This window comes from Rhea americana, unplaced genomic scaffold (assembly GCF_003343005.1).
Source record: "Rhea americana isolate MKP2758 unplaced genomic scaffold, rheAme1 scaffold_53, whole genome shotgun sequence".
Taxonomy (NCBI): Eukaryota; Metazoa; Chordata; class Aves; order Rheiformes; family Rheidae; genus Rhea; species Rhea americana.
The window spans coordinates 5,143,826-5,168,485 of record NW_028186679.1 but is presented as its reverse complement, the minus strand read 5'-3'; the positions used below and the strand labels follow the sequence as shown (position 1 = coordinate 5,168,485).

The 24,660-nt window shown below is 35.8% G+C and overlaps 1 protein-coding gene across 2 annotated transcripts in view; it reads left to right on the top strand.

Annotated features, from left to right (window-relative positions):
* The window catches only part of CACNB2 (calcium voltage-gated channel auxiliary subunit beta 2), a 262,022-nt gene that overhangs the window by 212,073 nt on the left and 25,289 nt on the right, over positions 1-24,660 (top strand). For both annotated transcript variants that reach the window (XM_085318357.1, XM_085318359.1), the window contains 6 exons: positions 8,424-8,546; positions 12,906-13,042; positions 14,764-14,840; positions 18,998-19,131; positions 22,538-22,618; positions 22,945-23,003. In XM_085318357.1, the coding sequence (XP_085174483.1) occupies positions 8,424-8,546; positions 12,906-13,042; positions 14,764-14,840; positions 18,998-19,131; positions 22,538-22,618; positions 22,945-23,003 (611 nt within the window). The remainder of the gene's footprint in view (positions 1-8,423; positions 8,547-12,905; positions 13,043-14,763; positions 14,841-18,997; positions 19,132-22,537; positions 22,619-22,944; positions 23,004-24,660) is intronic.

The window sequence follows — 24,660 nt, the reverse complement described above, 5'->3', positions numbered from 1 at the left end:
CCTCTGTCCTTGGAGGTGTTCAAGACTTGACTGGACACGGCCCTAAACAACCTGATCTGCCTAGACCTGCTTTGAGCAGGGGGTAGGACTCGGTGATTYTGGACGTTCCTTCCAACCTCAGTTATTCCATGAGTCTGTCTTGCTACCAGACTTGTCTGATACATGTGCACACAAATAAAATGAAGGCTTAATCCTTGCTGGGAAGYCGTATCATTGACTGCTGCTTCTAGTGGCAGTAGGTTTACTCTAATTTTCTCTTGGGCCATCCACAAATTRTCAATGCTTGCTTAGCATTAAGCTGCTGAGCAGATACTATCTTTACAGGTTGAACAATTACATACTTATTTGTAATGTGGCTTCAGTAATAATCAGAATTTAGGCTGTAAATTTCCTGTGAATTGTTTGTATACTCAGGTGATTTTGATTTCTTGGGTAACAGAGTTACGTATTAGTATAGCAAAATAAGAAAGTAAAAATCACAAATGTCTTCTATTWGTTATTTTGGGTTTTTTTTCCAGCTACAACACAATAGGTAATAGTTAAGATAAATTATGAACAATATGATCTACAAAAYGTAATATACAATTTTATTTACAAAATGTTTATTCTTGTTGTATAAGCACTAGATTATTTTTGCAGTATATGCTGTGCAGTAAATGCTTGAATTGAATGAATTTCAGTGACCTCAATTTGGTAAAAATTGCTCATTGTTTGAAAAAAAAACTGCTGCTTAAGTAAAAAAAAATATTTTTTATTCTTAAAACATATTTATTTCTTTGTTATATTGTTTCTATATGTAACCTGAAACTAAGAGTTCCATAGCTGTCTTTAGTATACTGTGGTATCAGTTACGGTCCCTTGTTACCTCATTCCATGACGATATTTAATCATTCCTGAGATAAACTTAACAGTCAAATAAGTACCAAATTTATCTAAGACTATAGAATTGGTTGGCACTGTATTTGTACTGCTGATACTAGTTTTCCTTTTTTGCATTCTTTATCAGGAAACCTGAAATTTCTGTTCTTTACTTAAGCTGCTTCTATCATAGTGTATATTTTATAACATTGTAAACGTCTTTAAAATAATCAAAAGAATTGCTCATGAAAATCTGGTAATTTGGGAGAACATTTATGTTTTGAACTTCTTTTGGCTTTATATATTTGACTTTCAGTTATCAACAGGATAAAACAAAGTGGCATATTTTAAGACTGCCCTTACTGGGCAATCACATTCTTACTGATTTTATCCTATGTGCAKTATTAATAATTCTTATGGCACAAATAGTGTGTATGGGCTCTGTGTATACAGTGCTATRTGTAGGTCATTATTTGATATATTTACTCCTTACCAAGAGTACTAATGAAAAGTTGAAGAATAGTATCATCTTACCTTATCTGAAAAATATTATTTGTTTTTTTAAACTTTGATGAGTACAGACCTGGCTGTGTTTCTAGAAAGACTCATTACCCGTTATATTCATTACCCAAGAGAAAAATAATTCCTTGCTTTCAGGATGTAGTTACAGGCATCCGTGAAAAGGGGATATGCTGAATGAGGTGTAGCATTAGGTATAAATAGCAAGGGAGGAGACTTGCTTTGAGACAAATTCTCTGAACTTGAGCACAAATGCCAACTTTGACAAGCACTTCATCAAAATGATAGCTGAAGTCAWTTTCTGAGTCGGTTCTTGCCTTAGCATGATCTCCATAATTCTGATTAGGAGTCTAGTTTCACTACTGTAAATACAGCGTAACTCTGCTGTTGGAATGATTTAATAAAGATGGAAGTGAGAATGGATCAGAGGCCCTAGATCCTCATCAGCTAGAATTGAGGAAAGTAAAGGCAGCTTTAAGTCCTGCTTGCATTTCTTCAGCCCTAAGGTCAGTGTTTCACGTAGGACAGCCTCAGGGGTAAGTGAAAGTAGTTTGGAGAATGCTCTGATCTGTTTTTCTACGTTCTGGTGGTGGATGGGGAATAGACATACCTTGATTATTCCCCTTCTATCAAGCAACATTCCCAAAATTAGTGGCCACGAGGGAGGTGACCTRTTCTGTGAGCAAATTCTGTGTCAGAAAACTTGCCTGCTTGGATAGGATCCTCAGGGACTGCATCCACTGGGTTTATGGCACGGCATAAGAAATTTGAAATGAGCTATAGAAAAAAGTGGATCCTGACATGTTTTAAGTATACTACTAGAAAACAGGTTATATTATTTTGCYGTGCTTTGAGTGAAATGTTTCTCAAATAAAAGTTCAATCAAGTAGGTGCAAACTAATATTTGTTTAAACAATTAATTGCCTGAGACAGCTATTGTGTAAATGCTGGTTCATGTATTTGAATACAAGTTATTCATAAAACAGGAGTGAGAGAATATAAATAGCAGACCATCATACCATAATTAGTATTGACTTAGTAATGAGGGTGTGCATGAATTTGTAAAAAATGACTGTGACTTGTGAACCAAAAAGAAGAAATAAGATGCAGAGGGAAAAATCATTATTCTGAAGCAAGAACTCCCTAGTCCTACTTTAATTTCTACTTAAATTTATGTTCATTACCAAAAGTCTGGAGCCAAAGGTTTTTTTGAGAGTGAGTGAATGTAGTCTCATTGGTTTATATTCTGAGTTTAAATCAGAATTTGTTCTTGGTTCGTGAAGAATCCCAAACTGAAGTGTGTTACCTCCTGCMCTAATAGTACAGATTATGTTCATGGTCTGGTTACTTTTCTCCTTTTGGGGTTATTTTGTCTGTCTAGTGATGTATTTTTGCAGGAGAAGAACTGAAAATAAAGTGGAAATATGCATCCTGAAGATTTTCAAGATGCATTGTTTCTCTTAGGAGAGAGAAAATTTTAAACTGTTTAACATCTGGGAGCATCTGTCCTTATAGTTCAGACTGTGGATTAACTGAGTGCTAAACTGCTATCACATTTTCATGGGATTTAGAGAATGAATAGAAAGTGCTTAACTGTTCTGAGCCAGTCTAATTTTAGACCTGTCGCATGTGTAAGCAAATGCTACATGTATTTAAAAATATGCATATGTTCAAATAAAAAGAGATTTTTTTTTTTTTTGCATAAGGCCCTGGTTTTTTTGAACTAGAAAGGTGAGGAATTACATAACAACTAGCTGTTTTACTTCAAGGTTGTAGTTCAAGAAAAGAAAAAGTGCTCAATTTTACAGTTCTAAGGAACGTTTAAAGTGATTTATCTATGTGAAAAGGCTAGTGTTTAACTTTTAGAGTTTTGAATATTCAATTAAGATTAACTGCATGACTAATTCCATGGAAATCGAGTCTCCCTTTCTACCAGTATAACAGACTATCTAAAATATGGGACATACTGTCATACTGTTTCGGAATATATCTGTAGCTAAAGAAGCTAAAGATTTTTTTTTTTTAATCTGCTGGGCGTTTCATAGTAATTGTTTTGATAGCAGTAAATAAAAGAGGATTTTTACTTGCTACTTATTTTCACTTGTTTTTCGATTAAGTTAGTTTTAGGGTTTCCATTTCTCTTTTTCTTCAGTAGTCAGACATTGCATTCTAATAGGAAATTGCAGACTACTTCTGAGAAGTATGTCAAGGACATTATCTTGCTGAATATGTCTGTTTGTTGTGATGCAGGGGATGGTATTAAGTGTTCAGTCAACCTAGAGTCCTTCATCCACTGCTACTATTAGGAATAGATCAAAATACTCTGAACTTTGGATGAAAGTTCAGAGATGAAACTATCTGAGAATGGATAAGCAAGTACGTTATCCTGTCTGTCAGTGTTTGGCAAAAATTATTCCTTTACAATGAGAGTTTACAATGCTTTATAAAATAATAATTCCTAATAACAGTGAATGATATATTCTATGTTGCAATAAATGCTGAAGTATTATTTAGGAGTTTTGACAATTTAATATATATTGATACATCTATTTTGTGTACTGAAATGAATAATAGCATAGAAAGCATCAACTCTGTTAGTCTGTAATTTTTAAATTCAGGGAAGTTGTGTTTTTGTATATGAATACTAAAAGCCAGTACTTTATGTTAGCTTTTATTTTTCAAGGAATGCACTTGATATTACTGAATTCAGTGCCTGTGTGACTTTCTTCTTCTTTGCTCCATCCTAATTCTGTAGCCATTGGCTATTTTTTTATATATCGGAACTGAGTGCTAATTAAAGTTGAGAGAATAGTTGAGGAGCTGCTAGGCTGGATTGCTGGGGGGGGGGTTGCTGCCCTTCTAGCAGTTCATCAGCTTAATAAGGTGAACAAGGAGGTTTCTTAAGGGATGTGCGTGCCTAGCTTTTACGTACCTTTCCCCCATCCTGGAGTCGAGAAATTTGTATTAGGTGCCTGAACTTCTGTTTGCATTGCATTGAAAGAGTTCAGATTATTAGAAAAGTGTCCACTGCAAGGAGATAAGCCAGCTGTTGGGTTTCGATTGTTTTGTTTTTATATTATTGTGGCTATCATCCTCTAACACGGGGTGGATGCTAATAAGAGTTGGCAGTAAACTCATCTAAACCTCTTGTCATTTGTATTTTTCCACATTCCCTTCTTGTCAGCTCATGAATTTGGATCAAATTTGATTTTCATGTGTGTGTTTCTGTAGTTATTAATATCATTCCTTGTTTGGACTTTATTCTGTTGCACAGAGTAAATGTAGTCCAGTTGTCTATTACTCCTTATACCTTTTGAGTAAGATCTCCAGCATGTTGCAACAGCAGCAGAAAAAAATATTTATGTTGTTACTATTTTTCATGTAGTATCCATATTTCTTAGTATTTTTTTTCCAGAATAGGTGACCTGGGAAGAAAAAAAAAGGAAAAAATCAATTATTTGATTTATAGTATTCTAGTTGGGACTAAATACTAGGAAAGATTTTGAACCCTTGGGATGAATTATTTTAAAAGTGGGGAGACAGATAGGAAAAATAGGCAGTGGGTCACAACCACAGCATTCATGACATTGTTAGTAAGAGGGCACCAAGAAAGAAAGAAATGACTGATACATGTGTAAGTAAATTGATAGATAAAGAGAATCAGATAAAGTAAGAAATATTTTGAGAAAATACAGAAGCAGTAGTTGGTGCACTAAGAAGTGCTTGAAGAAATGTATGAGCAATAAACTTGCAACACATAAATGCCAAAACTCAGAGTTTTTAAGTTACCTTGGTCTGGTAAAAGCGTGTATGTGTGTAACTTTGTCAGTATGTAACTTGGGTTCTGTAGTAATATAAACCTGTGGAAATAACTTGTGTAAGGATTATACTAACCATCTAAAATTTCTATCTCAGGTAACTGAAACTCTTTTATTAAATCTCAAAGCTRGTCATCTGACTTTTAAACACTAAGATAGAGAGAAGTATGAATATATAACAGAATAATTATAGCCAGATTTTGCAACCTTTAAATATACTCAATTACCTTTAATTTTTTTAGTCTACTGCATGCCTTCTAGTTTAAATAAGTACCGGTTAAAATGGTACCAGTTTCAGTCTTTAAAGCTCTTCCTACCCAACATAGCTTAAGATATTTCCATTAATTATAGAACTAGAAACAGAAGGAATAGAGTAAAGGCCTTTTCCATGCTCTATTGTACACAAACTTTGCACTTTTTTATTATTATTATGAATTAAKGATTGTCTGATGATCTCTATGTACAAATACCTACTTAAATACCACATAAATATGATCCCTATTCTGCAGTCCCCTTCCAAAATTTACTCTTGAAACTTTCTGCACCATTTCTGGGCACAGAGACTCTTTTGACCACACTTATGAAAAATCTAATAGTTTAATCCTTTAAATTAAAAATCTTCCCTAGAATGCACACTTAAATATAAATTGTTTGACTACAGTAGTTTATTTGAAAACAGGTCCTATTCAAGTAGTTTTAACATCTACCTTACTGGAACGCTGTGACCTTTGCCACATGTTATACCTAAAATAAGCAATAGGGAACCTTCTCTTACTTTATTTCTAATCTTCCTTTCCAGGCTAGGTAGCATGATATTGTCTTTAGAATTATTGATACAATTCCCTCATTATTATTATCATATATTTTAATTGCACATTTTTTCCTCCATCACTATGCAAATTGTCAGAATAAACCTGAATAGAGTATTTTTGGTAATCAGGAAAAGATTGCATGATTTTTGCTTTAAGGTGTCTGAGTTTTCTGTTACGAATCTGTGATGCATTTTCATATGCTCCCCTTGAAGAAGCAATTCTTCTTGTAGAAAATGAGATTTCTTTATCTGCTGTCTCAGCAGAATATCACATCTCTCAGCCAAGCCATACAGTGATGATAGGTACCAGCTATGTTTGCTTGTTGCTTATGTTCCGATGGGCAGCCATGAATTCGTTAATACTGCGACTAAAATTGTCCTGTAGAGACATTAGTATGTTTTGAGATGAAAAGGAATGCCATACCCTCCTCAGTTAGAACCACTTCTGTTAGACTTAGTTCACCTCTGGAGAGCAGAGTGGAGGACTTCTGGGTGGGCAAAAAGTTTAGCAGGGGAAGGAAGTCTCAGGGGTCCCAGGGACACTGTGATGCTTGGTAGCTTCTGCCAGAAGAGCAAGCTGAAAATGTTGTTTGGTATGAAATAAAGGTTATTCTGATGTATTCCGGTTGCAGCACTGAGGGAAAAAAAGTAGTGCTGTAAATGTAGACTGGGCTGAGCTGGACAGCGGCTTTAATGCCTGCTTAATTCGTACCTGTGCAGAAAGGTTTTCAGCATTGATGGTGCTTGGAAAGAAAAGTTCTGCAGGAGGCTGGCAGAGCGGCCCCAGGGCTGTGGGAGCTGCTGGGGTGGGCCAGCGCTGTGTTCCCTTGACTCCTCTTGCTATTACTTCTTGAAAACAAAATTTAAATCCTTTAATTAACTGAGAGCAAATACTGGCATGAGCTTTCATATGGAGTGTGGACACCAGCAAGTCTGTCAAAGTCGGTATTTGGTGGTGGCCTGGCAATCTGGCAGGATGCATTAGCCATGCTCTCAGAAGGCACCTGCAGGAAGGGGTCGTGCTGAGCCAGTGCTGGTGGGCACTGGCATCCCTCTGCCGTTCTTATAATGCCCCTGAAGATTAGGTGGGAGTTGGCATGTTGGCTGTTCTGTAGCGTGAGGTAGCTCTGGGCAAGCACAGAAGCAGAACTGCAGGCAGGTAGGGACTTTCAGCTCAGCTGGAGAGGATATGCTCAATTTTTAAGTGCATTAGAGTTAGGTAAATCCTTAGTGCCAAGGCTTACATGTTATTTTGGACTTAGATGCTCAGTAATGCCTCGTTCTTTTAATTCTTCTGCTGTTGATGTGAATGGGACCACACTGCTTAGGCAGTGGAGCCAAATTACTGTGGATTTGGCCATATCCATGTTGGAATTTCATGACTTTTACTCTTAAATTGTATACTTGAATTCCCATTATTATATATTTTTATTCTATTTCTTTATTAGCAAACTAAAGTAGACCTTTGCAATTTAAACTTCTAGTGTTACTAACTTGAAGCCTGATTTTATTTTGGAAAATAGTTAATTGTTATTCAACTGATTYCCTTGTTTTCATACTGTGCCCTTGAAGGTGATGGGGGGCCTAGCGATTGATATGAAAGCAGAATAATACACTCTATGCAAATTCAAACRTACTTCTTGAAACAGTGCCATGCGAGTTTGTTGCACCACCACCTAAGCATGGAACTGTGATTCGAAATCTCTAATAAAGTCATCACCAAATGAGGATTTACTGTGMGATGCCATTGTATCCAAGCGTGGTATCTGGATTGCAAACTGGTTTTTGATTGCTAATGGCTGATCTGGCTTATCCCAAGTGACATCTGAGTGCTGGTAGCTACAAAAAGATCTTTTTGTCTATAAAATGAGTGAACTGATACTAAGTAACTAAGGTAAGTAAACAGAATGCTTCCTGCTGTTTTATGTGGACCATTTATAGCATAGGAATGCATTTGGGGAAGGAACTTGTCAATTTAAGAATGTGAAAAAAATTTGTTGTCCTTGAGTTTCTGATATGGTTCTRGAATATTGATTTTTCACAAAATACATTGATACAGAATACATTTAACATATACTTTTGCTCTTTTTTCCACAGTAATTAGTGATTTTAGGTGCTTCTGTACGCCCTTAGTTACTTTGGAAGACTTTGACCTTCTGAATGAGAATGATGTGTGTTCACGAGCTTTGCTAATGATTCAGTGGCTTTGGAACAAAATGTCAGCCGTTTTCAACAAGTGAATTTTGCCTTCATGTTGTCAACAAATATTTTGAGAATAATAGACTATGTGTTTTCAGGGTTCTTTGTCATTTTTATGATTTTAAAAAGACAGCTTACAGAAATCATCCCCTGTGTGTGTGTATACACGTTCATATTTGTGAGGGAAGTCTTCATGCTGTTAATCTTTCACTTTGCAGACAAAACCTGTTGCATTTGCAGTTCGGACAAATGTTGGTTACAGTGCAGCTCATGATGATGATGTTCCAGTCCCAGGCATGGCCATCTCATTTGAAGCTAAAGATTTTCTTCATGTTAAAGAAGTAAGTCAAACTAAAGGAGTAAGTGAAGCTCTCTTTAATGGTCACCACTCTTTTTACTTTTTGAGTACTAGTGCTACCAATTTTTAACATTAAGACAGCACTTTGCATTGTCAAAGCGCTATACAAATGTTCTATAAACAAGATAACTGTATATAAGGAATTATATGTTCCTTGAAATACTATTACTCATTGCAGGCAATGGCATAAATTCCTTACAGTCAAATTATTGCTTACTTGGAGGCATTAAAAATCTATACCTGCATATTTAATAGTAAAATATGGGTTTCACCATTCTAACGCTCAGAGGGTTTTCAGCAGCCAGCCTCCTCTATTCGTGGACTTCATCTCAAAAAAAGCCCAACATCTTCAGGGCTCATTTTTTCCCTGAAGTTATTTCCCTGATGCATACAATATATCTTTTTTATTAACAATTACAAATTGAAAAGTCGATGTGGTAAGTTTCAAGATGAACATAGCAATTGTCTGAAAAGGCTCTTACCAGTGTTTGCTGCATTGGTTTTCTTTTCCAGTAGTTCCCATTGGAAAAATTTCAAGTTTTACAGAGTTTCAAATACCTAAACCCTTTCTCTTTTGCCCTTCCTTGGAAAGAAGGTCCAAAGCAAATAATGTGGTAACTTTCCCATGCAAACCTTCTTAAGCAGCTCCTGCTGCTCTCTTTGAATGATTCCTTTGTTTTAGGAGTTTTCCCAGCTTTTCGTCCTATTCCATTGTGTTTTGTTACAAAATGGTCCATCTAGAAATGGAGATCTACAGCAGAAGAGGTAGAAAGTCAGCATAAGGGACTAGAACAGCCCATACTTTTGAAATTACATTTTTGTCCTGTTTTAAGTCGTCCTTTTTTTGATTGCTGTGTGTGAAAAGTCTTGRTTGCTCTGACTGATGAACTCTACTGGTGTTGAGTCATTATGTATTTCCTTKACAGAGGTAGAAATGCAGGTGGTCAGAGGCTAAAGAAACACAGGCAATGGACTTTTATTGGCGATTAATAGTCTTTTAATTTTCAATAYATGAAACACAGAAAAGGTGGTAATGCGGATTCAAACTTTCAGGTTTGACAGTGAGAAAGACTTGTTCTACTCTGTCCTGTGACAAAACAAGGGATGTGCAGGCACAGAATCCTGCAAAAGCAGCCTGTCCACATTCACTGGTGAATCTGGAAGCACTGAAAAGCATAGCTCAGCTTGGCTAGATTGGTTTTTGTGTGGTCATCTATCCCATCTCTGTTTCGAATAAACTGATAATTTCAAACTTCATATGAGGTCTTCCCACTGTTTCTATATGGGCCTCAAACACAGATTTTCTGTTAGAATTTCTGCYTTTTTTCCTCCTCTTTCCACTTAGACATAAATGCACGGAAGATACAGAGGAAGAAAAACCTTCCTGAATTTTTTTTTTTTTTTGAGTCTTTAGAAATGTTTTGAATATGAAACGTAGCTCAACTGAGTTGTTTTGTTGTCTGTGACCYTTTTTTAGTGGTAGGGAACGCAAATAACAGATCAAAATACATTTCTTTTTGCTGCTTCAGGCAGAGTAGGACAGATGCTCTACACTAATTGCATTTAAAAATACCTGTTTTTATTTCCAAGCAGTTAAGGCACAGATGAGTTTCTAGCAGTAGTAAGCCATTGATAAGGGCTGTAGGTGGGTTCCCAGTACCAGGGTCAGAGGGGAGCTAAGTGGAAGGTGCACAGCTGGACAGGAGGTGCAGAAGAGAGTCCTGAGGCATCTAACTGGTGGCTCCATGGGTATTGCAGTGGTGGGTGTTGCTTCTGGGCAGGCTGAACCTCTTCAGGAGGACACCCAGGGCAGTGCATACCCTGATCCTCCCCTTCTGYGGCTACATCAGCCTGCTGACCCTCTAGGGCTCTCTAACCAGCCAAGTAGGCAATTTCTTCTGCCAGATATTGCACCATCAGTATTTTTGGTGCTCCCTAATACTGGGAGAACTGAAATTTCCAAAATGAAATTTGTTATGTAGGTTAGAAGTAGAAAATTGTAATTGACTGTAAAAAAAAAAAAAAAAAAAAAAAAAGTTTTATATGTATGCTTAAATGGTTGGAGGGGAGGAGGAACAACCAAGTATAATCTCCAGTAATGTTTGCCTGCATGGTAATGCCATACTGGATCAATGCTCTCTTTTTCTTGTCTGTAGGGAGGGTTTGCCAATTTGCACTACTGAGAGAGCTCAAGCAAGAAAAAACYCTGTTCAAAATGTACATGGCCAATGGTGAAAAGTGCTGCAATGATTACATAAGAGGGAGATTTGTCTTCATTATTAGATTAGATTCATTAAAAGTCCATACAAATAAAGATAAAGAATTCCTTCCTGCATGAAGAAACATGCTGCATCATAGTCTCCCCTGAATCCTTCAGGGCTTTACTGAAGGCCATAATTCTGCCTTGCCTGGAATTCCTATTTGTGCTTGACTTGGCAGCCCAAGCAAAAGTGTCCTCAAAAAGAATTGCTCACCTGATCCCACACCTCTAGAGCCTGGAAACATCTTGCTACCAAGATTTCTGCTATTGTTTTTGAAAATCAAGAAATACTATGTATAGTATTTTACAAGTAAAATTCTTATCCTTGTTTTTATACACTAATTCAGCAGTTAGCTTTGATACTTTGCAGGAATTAATTCCACATGCTTTTATTTTGGTATGGAGAAAAATTTCCATTGGATTTAACATTTCTACTAAATAAATTAAAATTAGTTTTGATGTGTAACAGACAGTTGTAGTATAGGACAATATGAAAAATAATGGCTGTTCAGATTTTAATTTATTGTTGATTTTTAATTAGCTATCTCTTCCTTTTTCCAAGCTAAATGCTATTGTTTTGCAAACTTCACATATAACGTAGAGCAGATATATAATGGCAACTCCATGAACTCTATCAGTATAGTCTTCCTCTCTAACTATGTTATCCTTCAGCATATTTGAAATATATATAGATATCTGTAGTTAATATTTTGCTGTAAAAGGTTAAGGTTGTAATAAAATATTTGAATCATGCAATTTTGAGAAATTACTTTCTCAGAGTAGTTTCCTGTTAGATGTATTAGTTGTTGATATTCTCACTCATAAAATGGGAGCCCATTAGATGAAAAAAATCTAATGCAGCTAATTATATTTCATGAAATTAAATTTGTATTTATTTTAATYTTTATTTTTATTAGCTAAATATCTTAAAATTTACTTCAAGCATTGCAACATTTCTATAGTAGCCAAGATGAAAGATGATACTGCAATTTAGGTTGCACATCATTGATTCACTATTTATTCTTAGTGAAATTAATTCTGTTTTATGACATCCCACATATTTTACTTTTTTTTACTCTTTTCAGTACACTTGTTAAAACTACTAATGAAAAAATTCAATTACAAGTGTTTTTTTTTTTTACTCAACACTTCAGATTCAAGAAGGCAATTTCGCTCCCCATTCATGCGTTCCCTTGCAGTTTAATAAATTATCCATGTTATCTAAAATTTTTATTTGATGTTAGTTATCCCCATGGAACTCATATTCTAGGCCAAAGTTGGTTACTAAATAATTGTTAAAAAAACAAATAATTTTGCTCTGCAGACCTTTGCAAAACAACAACAAAAACAAACACTAGTCATAAGCTCATGTATCTGTGTAGCTGTAGCTGGAATTGAGTTAACTTGAGTATCTTATATATTTGTAAAACTGTATATTTTTAGTTATCTGAAGATATCCATTCTTTATGGATCTATCAGTGTATGGTAAAGATCATACAGATCATATGAGCTGTATGTAGTAAATCATATATAAAAAGTGGAATGGAGTCTTTATTTCAGAACATACTAGTGAATTCAGAGAAACTGGAGAACTATGAAGTAGTATTTTTATTTTAAATAGATAACTGAATATAAAGGAATAAGAAAAATAGATTATTATGGAACTCTGAAAATTGTTACAGAGGATAGGAGCAGACCAGAAGTCGTCTCTGGTGTCTACCAAGGAGAAACAACATGGGAGAACAAAATCAGCTCTAATGTATGAAAAGCCAAGACTGCAAAGCACAAAGAAATAAAGTTGATGAAATGAGCAGAAATAACCATCAGGGAAAATCATGAAGTCTATGAGGGAGAGTTTTCTGCTTAAGTACTGTGGAATTTTAATATTTTGCAAGGTATAATTATTTTAATGTATTTCTGAAAACTGCCGGGATTCTTCCTTTCTATAATAGTATAGTACAGCAACTAACTGCAGGGGAGGAATTACATAAAATGAATTACCTTTGAATTAAAAATAATAACAAAATGATCTAAAATATAGTAATTACTTAGTACATAACTTCTGTTTTTCTTTTCCTGTAGAAATTTAATAATGACTGGTGGATAGGACGGTTGGTAAAAGAAGGCTGTGAAATAGGATTCATACCAAGCCCAGTCAAACTAGAAAACATGAGGCTGCAGCATGAACAAAAGGCAAAACAAGGAAAATTCTACTCCAGGTAATAACAACAACAACAAAAATAGCATTGACTGTGACACGTAACTTGGACACCAATGCTATGTATGCTACATTTATGTTTAATTATTTTAATTGGCTGCTACAAATACTTTGAATCATTTAAAGTAATATTCATACATATTCATTGCCATTAGAAAGAAAAAGCAGATACTTAGATTGGTTGTCTGTGGTGGTCTATGGTAGCTTTTATTTCATGCAAATTTCATAAAGTATTTGCAAATATACATTCCAGATAGTACATTTGTTATATGCAAGCAAAATTTTGAGTTAAAAATCAATCTTAAATCCTTCAGCATTTGTTATTTGCTTTCACTAACCACTTTTAAAGCTCATCTTAGAATTTACAGAAAGTAAGTTGTATATTTTCATAAACTGAAATCAGAGCTGTTAGGGAAAATGTTTTGGTGTGTCAAATTCRTTGTCTGCAAATACAAGTTTTAAGATAACCACGTTTTATGATGGAAGTTCCATGCTTAGTTCTTTGTTGACCCTCTACCCGTCATTACAAAAATATAAAGATACAATTTCTAAACAGACTGTGCGAAGTTGCAAGACACTAATAATGTGACCTTYGTTGTAGAACGTTGTAGACTGTAGTATTTTTCCTTTCCAGGAAATATTAACACACAGGAAAGCAAATGCCACTTTCTCCTCTTTGGGTATAGAGGAAGCATAAATATTTCTAGTATGTCTGGGTGGGATGCAGCTGGAAACATCTTGGATGGTGGAAAGGCTTTTCTGCTTCGATAGAAGAAGTAGCAGTGTTTGAAGGGTAGGTCTGTCCTAGGAGCCCACGTGAGTGTGGCCTCAGCTGTGAAATGGCTGTGGTGTCAGTTAGTAGTCCCAGCAGGACAAGTCGGGTTCCTCGCACCTCTGGTGACTCTTCAGCCACAGCTGACCCAGTATTCAGTTCCTTCCCAAATCCAAATTGTAAAATCTTCTGTTCTCCAGAATTTTTAACTAGAGGTAACACTGTACTACGCAAATGCATTTACTTAGTGAATGTTAGTTTTTTAATATGGTGAAAGTGGCAACTRGTATTATCATACTGATTACTTGAAGAGGAAAATGGCCTTTTTTACATTAATTTTCAGTGCTTCTCCTGTTACAGTATATGAGATAGAATTTCAGAAAAATACTTCTTTTGCCCAACTTTCATAAGCTTTCACAAAGCAGAACTTGACAAAAACATAAGTTGTTTTATTTTCTTTTGACAAGAGTTCCTTTCTGTAAGTGCTACCTTGCAGTGAGACAGCAAATTTGTACTTTATTTAAATTATRTTCAAAAGATGTTAACCAAATGCGCTGTTGGTTTCACTACAGCACTATAAATAGCTGTTCAGTTAAAGGAAACAGGTRTGTTTGTTGAGTTAAGAATTAGTTGTATTAATGAGTAATAGTATTAATAATTATCTATTAGTAGCCATATTAATAATTGGTCCATATTAAGATCATAAAGTATTAAGAGTATATGCAACAGAATGAAATTTCATGGCAGAACACCAAGGAAACGGACTGATGTTTGCAATTCCTCAGTCTTCAAAGTGTGCATGCATTTTGTGTAACGTGTATTTTTTATCACCACTGGGAATGTTGCTTGTCTCTCTGCTAGCAGCTCGTTTAGAAGACAGGTAATAAATGTGATAGAACAAATGCTGAGAGAGCTATAAAACTTTGAACTAATTTGTTGCTTTACTCCAGTAAATCAGGAGGAAACTCATCATCCAGTTTGGGTGACATAGTTCCTAGTTCCAGAAAATCGACGCCTCCATCATCTGGTGAGTAGGTCACAACCCCTTAGACAAGTGATTTATGGAATCATGCATGATCTGGTACAGTTTATATTACATTTAGTCATATTTTTCTTAGTTTCTATACTTCATAGGCATAAGCTTGAGTCATTTTGTTGCCACATAAGGCTGTTAAGATTGGAAGTAATTAAATTAATGCCAACAAGTGCATACAGTCCTAGCACTGTTCACAATCCACTCAAATCCCTCTTTGTTTTTACTGTGGTTTTTTATGTGAAGACATAGAAAAAAAGTGAGTCTCTCTTGCAAGTTAGAAGTTTAGTCTGAGCACTCATGCTGCATCAGAAATGCCTTCTGGTATAGGAGAAAAAGCAGCAATAAGAGAATAGGAATTCCTGTGTGATTTCTGCAGTAGCATCAAAAACTGCACTGTTTTATAAAAAGAGGAGCGTTCAGTTTAACAATTCTTATAATGACAATTTGTTTCACATAATCTTATCATACTATTTTTTTTTTCCAAGAGACAGAAAAAAATGCAAAAAAGCAGAAGTCTTTTTTCACAAATACTGTTTTGTATTTAGAGCATCAGTAGAAAGATTTTAGCTTTATTTGGGTTAGATTTAAGAGGTGAGAAGCAAATGAACTGGGAGTTGGAACAAGACATTAGCATTAGCTGTTTTGTTAAATGAAGTATAATCTTCTGACATGATTTTTTTTAATCTTCTAAATTCAGCTATTGCATTGTTTGATCTTTCCTTGAGAGGGAAAACAGAGATTCTGAATACCTGAAATCAGAAAATGCTAGTGAATATTGCCAGAGCCTTGTCTGCAGAAGCAAAGATGTATGTTTCCCAATCCTGTTAGTTTATATGGAGCCTAGCCTACAGAGTAGGCACCTTAGAATGATCCTAAAGATTTTAAACTATTTACATGGGCATTAAGAGATAGATGGAGTTCAGTCAAGTTACGGTAGTAGCTTCATTTGATTAAATTAATTGAAAAATACCTGTCTTTCCTGTGCAACCATGATTTTACTTGTAACAACCAACTTTTTGATAAGCAAATTGGAATTATGATAGTTCCACTTAAATTTCCTATCCTGGCATTTTAGATGGAAAATATATTTATGGGTTTCTATAATACCATAATATGCTTTACTTACAAAAAACATACAGCAGAGTAACTCATACATGTGAAATTTCACAGAAAGTTGCACAGAATTTAGAGTAAGAGAATAAATATTGTACTTAGGTTTCCGATTGACTAATTTTAGATGTAACACAAAGATAAGTATATCTGGTTGGCAAGAACCATTTGTTTGTCAATATGTGCTGGTAATGCTGTAATTTTCCTTGCATTGAGTTGCTTCTTTAAATGGACGTTTACAGAAGTATGTTTCCTGGAGATTAATATAGTTAAGTTTACTTAGTTACGTTGAAGTTTTGGAGAATATTTATGATTAGTATGTTTTAGCTTATTGTATGATCTCAAAATTTTGCTTTACTGGTTTCCTATTTTCATACTTTAAAACATGCCAAGAAGAGTGAGTGGAGCATGATTTGTGACTAATAGCGAGAATGCAAACTTGCTTAACTTTTAAGTACAATTCAGTTCTGACCTGCAACATCCTAATCCCAGGATTCCTCCTTGGGAAAGCATAATAAATGGCAAATACATCAATTATTAAATAAGCTGAATAGGTGGGAATGGGCATAAATTGACTTCATTTTTTTTGACTTTAAGTCTGAAATTTCTTTCTTCAACATAGTCTAGTACTGCAAAAACAAAAACCAAAAAAGATGGAGAATCACTGAAAAATAAAAGGAAAGCAGCACTTTGTCCTTTAAATATTGTAGCAATCAGTCCGGACAGTCCTCATGAACCATTGAACAGGGTGAGGATGGTAGGAAAAATGACTTGAGGGAGTGGAAAGACTGTAGATAACGAGTAAAAAGCTATTACAGAAGATGTTACGTAGTGAGAAGACTGAGAATGAAAAAAGAGGCAGGAAAAAATGCAAAAAAGAAATCTCAAAATGACGAATATAAACCAGTAAGTTTTTTTTTTTCACTTACAATGAATAATCTAAAAATAATAACATGTATCAAAACAGTATTTCAGAAAGTTTTATTCCATGAAAATAGACAGGTTTTTGGATGGACTTCAGCATGAGATTCCAGAGATTTTTATCCATTTTTGGCAAAGCTTCTTTTTTTTGACATTTAAAGTCAAGGACTTTCACAGTGTTTCTAGGTTTTAAATGGTTTATTGCAATTGCTTCTGCAGTAATGATAATACATTGAACTATATGGTGCCTAGCTGATCAAATGTTGCATTTTTTTTTAACAGGAAAATTTAACAATTCTCATTTTCTTTGCAGCTGATTTTAGTTGAACATAGAATCAAAGGAACTTTAATATACCTTATTATGGGTGATTTGTAAAGTGTCTGTGCCAGGCTGTATTCAGCGAAGGAGAGTATGGTTTTTTTATTCTTATGAGGAGGGTGAAGAAACTGTGTTGCTAGAAGAAAATGTTACATGATTTCTGCGACTGTTCTTAGGAGCAGGAATATAGAATCAGGGGGTGGATCTGCTCACGTGCTTTCCTGGCAAGGTCAACTTCAAAATGAGTGTTCTGGGGCTAAACTCTTGTCACGGATCATAGAATTACATCTGTAGATGATCCAGATGGGAAAATACACGTTACTTAAACAGGAGAAACAGTCTCCCAAGTCGCTCTTCTGTCAGTAGTTGCACGTAGACTTGTGACACGGGTATGTATTCATTGCATAATTTATTAGTGCTTGCTGCTGAATTCACTGATGTGCCACCCATCAAGCAGCTGAAAGCGGGTCACTCGGGTGGTTTCGTAATAGTTGGTCGTGATTGAYTGCGGTTTTAGTTAAAGCCTGTGCAAATCGTACTGCTTACAGACCTGCTCAGGGTTCGGGCCAGCTCTGCGTTGGCATGGCCTGTGCTGCTGGCGTGCGTTGAGGGATGGGTAGGATCTTCATGCACTAGGGCAATGTGGTACAGCAAGGTTGTGGATTGCTCTTGTGTACCCGTTGTCATACCAGGGTGCTCTTTGAAGACAAATGTAATAYGGTAGTTAAGATCAGGATTGACTGTTAATTAAGAATGCTTGTGAAAGTCTCAGCTTTTGTTTCAGGTATAGTTAGTGGGTGTCTGATGGACTCTACCCTCGGGATGACATGGCTTTGCACTTTGGAAGTATGTTTGTCTCTGAGTCCATGATGAGTTTTTTCTTATGCTGTCGTTTTTTATTTACTTGATGAAGAGGATAGATATCACATATTTATGGTACAAGCTTTGTGTGCTGTACATGACTTTTTTTTGGGGTAGGTGGTGAAGAGCAGTGGTTTATTGTGTTCACTTTCATTTTGCCCTGCTCACATCCTCAATCTCTTTACAAAAGAATTCACGTCTCTGTGATACCTGAGCTGAATTTTCCCTTTCYGCTACCCATTCTTATAGTTTTCACTAGTGGTAGATTTTTTTTTATTATTAAAAATAAATAGATCTTATACGTACTCCACATTTTTAGGTAAAATGATTTAAAGCCAGTTGTAATCTGCCCTAAAATAAATGTAGATATCGCTGTGCCAGTGTTAGGCTGATTTTGGCTTCCAAGATGATTCTTTTTCGTTTTTTTTTAATTTCCTAAAGATGCMTTACTGACATTGCAAATTTCTGTTGATGATACAGATTTTTTAATTAACACTAAATGCTATGAAATAATTCATATATAGTTGACCAAATTCGATTGTTCTACATTGATGAAAGTCTTGAGTATTCCAGTGAAGCAGCTTTGCATTTAAACTAGTGTAACAAAAAGAACTTGGCCATTGGTCTGTTTTGTAAGAGTAATTCTGTGTATGTCTGATTTATTCTGTAAAAGGGGATCAGAGGAAAATGTTACAGTAGCTGTTACAGATTGCCTTATGTTTTCTAATCCTAATGTACTGCACCTTCAAATTTTTCCCTTTGTTTTATTGTGTTTTGAACTCATGGTTTTTTTTTGTTTGTTTGTTTGTTTGTTTTGTTTGTTTTTTTACTCTGGGCAGTTTTATTTTTCTTTACTTTTTATTTCTTTTTTAACCTATTTTTACTTTCCCTGTCATCTGATAATTCTGATAATTCTGAATTGTTTGTCTGTATATAGCTATAGACATAGATGCCACTGGCTTAGATGCAGAAGAAAATGATATTCCAGCAAACCATCGCTCCCCCAAACCCAGTGCAAACAGTGTAACATCACCCCACTCCAAAGAGAAAAGAATGCCCTTCTTTAAGAAGGTAACACGAACCTCCGAGCTCCCATCTGTCCACCTGCTCACCTGCACTGCGTCACATTTCTAGTCCTGTTAACTGTCTGCGTCCTTTGACAAGCCAATAACGTGCATGCTTTGTTATTCTTTTGTTTCTTTTCCATGCTGCTGTAGCTAAGCAGAAGCAGAAATCGGTAAGTTTATATTGACATTACCTGTGTTTATCCTGCCACTGGCATCATTAGCATTATTACCCAGGTTAGCAATGCAGCTGTTTTAGAATGAAGGGAGAAATATATCAAGCTGTTAGTGGATCCAGTACGCTAAAACAAATAGACTCAAGTTCAGTGCCTCCATGAAACACTGCTACAGTACTTATCCTTTTTGATGGAATAATAGGACCCATGAAACACTGCTACAGTGCCTTTCCTTTTTGATGGAATAGTAGGACTTAGAAGGTCTTCTAAATGTTTGAGGAATTTATTTCTAACAAATCGATATAATGCACCTCTCTAGTGCATGCTTATTCTTTCTATCTCTGTCTTTTTCCATTTTTATTTTTTATAATCCAGTCTCTTGGCATTATTTTTGGAATCTAATCAGATACTCAGATTGTACTTACAAAACAAATAGTCAAAACCCTTTGAATTCTTAATTTAGTCAGTATTTAAACTTCTAATTCACTAGGTGCAAAATCTGCAGATGAGCAAGACCAGTGGAAAACTGCAGGCTTACTGTGAGTTTCTCCTATTGTCATGTATAAATTTTCAGCCAAATGTTCTTGCCTTCCTTTCCATCAGTCAGATTTTTGTAGTGTATCAGCTGTTGGAAATGGTACTGATGGTTCCCAAGAGAGTCAATGTCTCTCCATAGATAACCCAGAACACTACAGAATTATGCCATTGAAATCCTCTTTGCTTCAAACTGCAGTATGTTTCTAGGATCTTTGCTGGAGTATGTTATCAAGACAGTAGGTAGCACCCAAACTATGAAGCCAAATACCACATTTCTATTTTTACTTCTTTTACCTCAAAATTTTCATACCTCCTCTTCATTTGGTTTTAACTGCTCAGTTACAGCCACCAGTAACATCAGACTGTTGCACTGCCTATAAATAGTCCCAGTGCTGTGGATGCGCCCATGTTGAGCAGAGTAAAATGTTTTCTTCTCTTCCCGTCTTGCACTCTTTTAAATAATATTGGATCCTGTTTGCTTCAGTAAGCTGTGTTGAATAACGTATGTCATGCACAGCCCGAGATAGAATTTAATAGCAGTTTCTCGCTGCTGAATGATCTCTTCATTAATTGTATTAGTAATCAAATATAAATGCTAAGGAGGAGTAACACCTGTTGATCTGTGTTGGGTATTATCTGCATAAGCCTCTTCAGAAGATCTAAATTCTAGATGAACCATCTTGCTGGTAGATGGTAGCTAATTCCATGTCTCTCTTCAATCTGTGGTGCTTACGTTCTTCCTTATCAGAATCGTTGCAGGTTAGAGTGTTCTTTGTAACACAGATATTTGCATTAAAAACTGGGTGGCCATCCCAAACTAATCGTACGTGGTCAAACCACTGAGCAAACACCATATGATCAAAGCTCTGGTATTTTTTATTCACGTTTGAATTTGAATCTGCAAGTGAAAGCTCTATAGCTCAATGCCAGCCCCTTAAAATACTAGATTCTCTAAGGCTGATTTTAAAGAAGTCGTATGCTTTCATTAGATAACTTTGAGTCAGTTTTCTGCTGACAGCTTCGTTAGTTCCAGCCTGTAAAGATTAAGAAAAAAAAAAAAAAAAAAGTATGCCTGTTTCTACAGAACAGGTTTTTAAAAGACCCCATATTCCATCAAATAAGGTAATTTCTGTGCCTTCCCCAATTTTCGAATAGCCGGTTAACTCCTAGCCCGGCTATCTTCAGCTGAGTCCGCTGCATTAAGCCGAAGGCGGGCTGCGCCAGGGCGCTCGCGCCCCGCTCGCTCGGCGGCGGCGGCCGTCCTCGGGGGCCGCCTGCGCTCGGCGCGCCGCGGCCAGGGCGCACGCACCGTGCTCACAGGCTTCGGCTGTGAGACGCTTTGAGCAAGGCTGTGCAGTGCGTCGGAGAAGTTCATTTCACATGCTTCTGATGCCTTGGGCACTGGTATTCATTCTTACGYCACTAATTATCTGGTGAAGCTACAGGTAACGAAAATTGAGATAAATTACATTTAAAAACATTCACAGCGATGTTTTTCATGTTTTCGACTGCTTTAGACTGCTGCTTGTGTAGCATTTTGTGCTGTTACTGTATTAATGTTTGTCTCTGTGTTTTTGTGTTTTGGAATGTATGTATTTATTTTTTAATCTTCTTTTTGTGAAACATCTTGGGATATGTTGAGTACCAACGTAATGAACAGTGACTGTATTATGTGATCCTGGCTGATGTATTTGTACTATGCAGGCATTTGAAAGACAGATCTGGCATAATTCCTTTCRGTATATTTCCCAGGTTACTGGGTTTGGATTTGAAACATTTTTTCCCTAAAAAAAAGATAAACCAAACTCTCTTTCAAAACAAAAATGTCTTTCTGAGAAGACAACATTAATRTTTCTTGGTGATATATTGGGCATAGGAGCTTATTAAAGAAAAACTTTGATTCTTTTATATTTCATTAACAGTAAAACAATTTTGGTGATCTTTGGAAACATCCAGTCTTTTTATCTTTGTGTTTTTTCATGAATAGTGCATGATACATCAGTAAGTAGTTTAGTGAATATCATACTAACATAATGCATCTTTTGGTGGTGACAGGAGCTTCTGAAAATGGAAGTATTTCTATCCCAAGTTCTGTTTATGAAACATTTCTGTAAATACTAACTTGATCAGTATTATCTTGATTTAATTTGCAAGTGAATTGTGGATGTGGAAGTTAGATTATGAGTGCTCTCGTGGGAATTTGCAGTGGTGTCACAATGTTTTATAATACACTAGGCAGATCTGAGCATAAAAAGAGATGGGGTATGCTTTTTCCCTCCCTTTTTTTTTATTTTTCTCCTTTGTAATTTGCCTGAGTAAAATTTGATGGAAAACAGATGTCACAGCTCCACAGTCAATCGTATCAAATCATTAACTTTTAGAAATAACCTTTTCAATTAACCAGTTAGGAATTATGGGGTAGGAGGTGTGAATGGTCTCCAGAATAACAGTTTTATAGCTCTACTGAGCAAATGTGAAAGCAGCAATGAARGCAGAAATCAAAGAGAAGCTTTTTCAAAAGAAATCTCCAAACATGATTTCCTCTCCTTGGACTACCAGTTTTCAGGAAGAAACAAGTTAATGAATTMATGATTGCTCTGTTGGTGACATCACTGGAAATTCAAAATTCTTCATGTTGTAAGCAAAGTGTTGCGGTCGCACTAGGAGCTGCGGTTCTGAGAGTCACTTTCTCTTTTGCAGACAGAGCACATCCCTCCCTATGATGTAGTGCCTTCTATGCGACCTGTAGTTTTAGTGGGGCCTTCTCTGAAGGGATATGAGGTAAGCAGTTGTTGTGACTGTTTTTATTTTGCCAAAAAAGCTTTTTGGCTTCATTTCTACTTTAATATTAAAAGGTAGTTAAGCTGGAAAACAATTCATGTCACATAAAAAAAAATATAGATGGTTTATACTTCTACTAGATATGCAATTACGAGCATTTTATTTGTTACCGGAATTAAGATGAAGACTAAATTACTTACCTTTCGRTCATATTGTTTAGTTATAATATTCCTATCAACTTTAATTAGATTTTTTTTCTAAATCATTAGTATCAAATATTATTGGTTTCCTGTATGATTATTAATTTGTTGTTTGTTTAATTTTAGGTAACAGATATGATGCAAAAAGCATTGTTTGACTTTTTAAAACACAGATTTGAAGGGCGGTAAGTACATTGTTGTGCAAATTTTCTTGAATTCAGTTCTTATTTTAGTAATACCAGAAATAATGATATTCTTAGCAAAATATGCATAGAATAATAGCAGCAGCAGGTAGTGTCAATGAACTACAGTATAGACTGGAAGTTTCATTTTCAGAGCACACTGATACTGAGTTGCAATGCAGAGTCTTAAGGAGCATATTCTTAATGCAAGTGGAAGAAAGGATGTCTTACTGCTGACTGTGACATTCAAATACAAATTACTAGATATTTATTTACAGGTTTATTAAATATGAACTGGAGAAAAGATTCTCTTGTTTTTGTGTTGTTGAAATAATATCTCATCAGTATTCCATGGGTTTCTTACAAGATAACAAGTGCTATATTTCCATCTCAGCTGTAGTTACTTAAAATAGTAGCTAACTTGGAAAGAATAATAATGGAGTCAGACTAGCTAACGTCTATTCTTGCTCCCTAAATTTGGAGGTGGGTTGGACAACRCTAAACTCTGTAAGGGGAATTCTCAGTAGGACTGCTGGGGGGTTCAGCTTGTTTCCCCCCTCTTGCTCAAGTACGGTAGCCCACCTTGATAGTGGACAGCCTGTGACTTTGTGAGTTTTGATCTCAGAGTGGCATTAAAGCCTTTGCTCYGCCTATCTGAGGTAGTCTAAATATGGCCCCATGTCTTTAAATACGCTGGCACGATAAGTACCATCCAGCTTCCAATCTGATTTGTGTTTGAGCCTCCAGGCATTACTGTACCATTTCGGATGATAATCCTCCTCTAAAAGCAGTGGCACCTGCTGTTGTTTAAACAGCAAATGCTCCTTGACCAGAGACAGCAAGGGGTTCTCCGCATGTGTTTAAATAGTTACTGGATCAGGCCCCAGATTAATGTATACTAGCGAGCTGACATTTGGAAACATAAAAGATGGAGAGAGCTGGAAGGTCTTGTTATTGTAACTGTGATGAATGCTTTTTAATTTGGAAATGAGCACAGCAGTAACACTAACCTATCTGTCCTAGCGTTTTCACATTTTCAAGAGAGAGAACTTAATGTTTTCCATCAATTACTTCAGCTCTATAAAATAGTAATTACTGTAGTTTAAGCTTTAGGCTTTTCCCACTCAAAACTAAAATGATATTGCAGTCCTAACCACTTACTAGACCCTGTTTATAGGAGCAGGAATGTCAAATTTTAGATATGTGCCTTCAGAACTAGAACTTAACAAAACAGTGAGTGTTACAAGGAGGCACAAGTTACTGCATCTTCAAGTGTTTTTTTATTTAGTTCGTAGCTAAGTTTAGGCTGTAGATCCGATTGTGCTGGAGTGAGTCCACACGTACTCTGTGTAAACTAATTAATATCGATATCTATAGTAGCCGATTTGAAGTGCCGTAAACTTCAGTAGCAATTTAAACAGGTTCTTAGCAAATGTGCACAGGACTACTTGCATTCATGCTACACTTTCACTGCTACTGTTACCTATACTGCCAACTACCTACAATGGATAAGCTTTTCCCTCCCTAATTACGATTGTTTTGTTATACAAACATATGCACCTTTTCTTGAGAGCAGACTTTTTCTTCTGGTGTTATATGCCTTAAAAAAAACCTTAAAATGACATTTAAAAGAAAAAAAAAGTTCTTAATACAAAAGAAA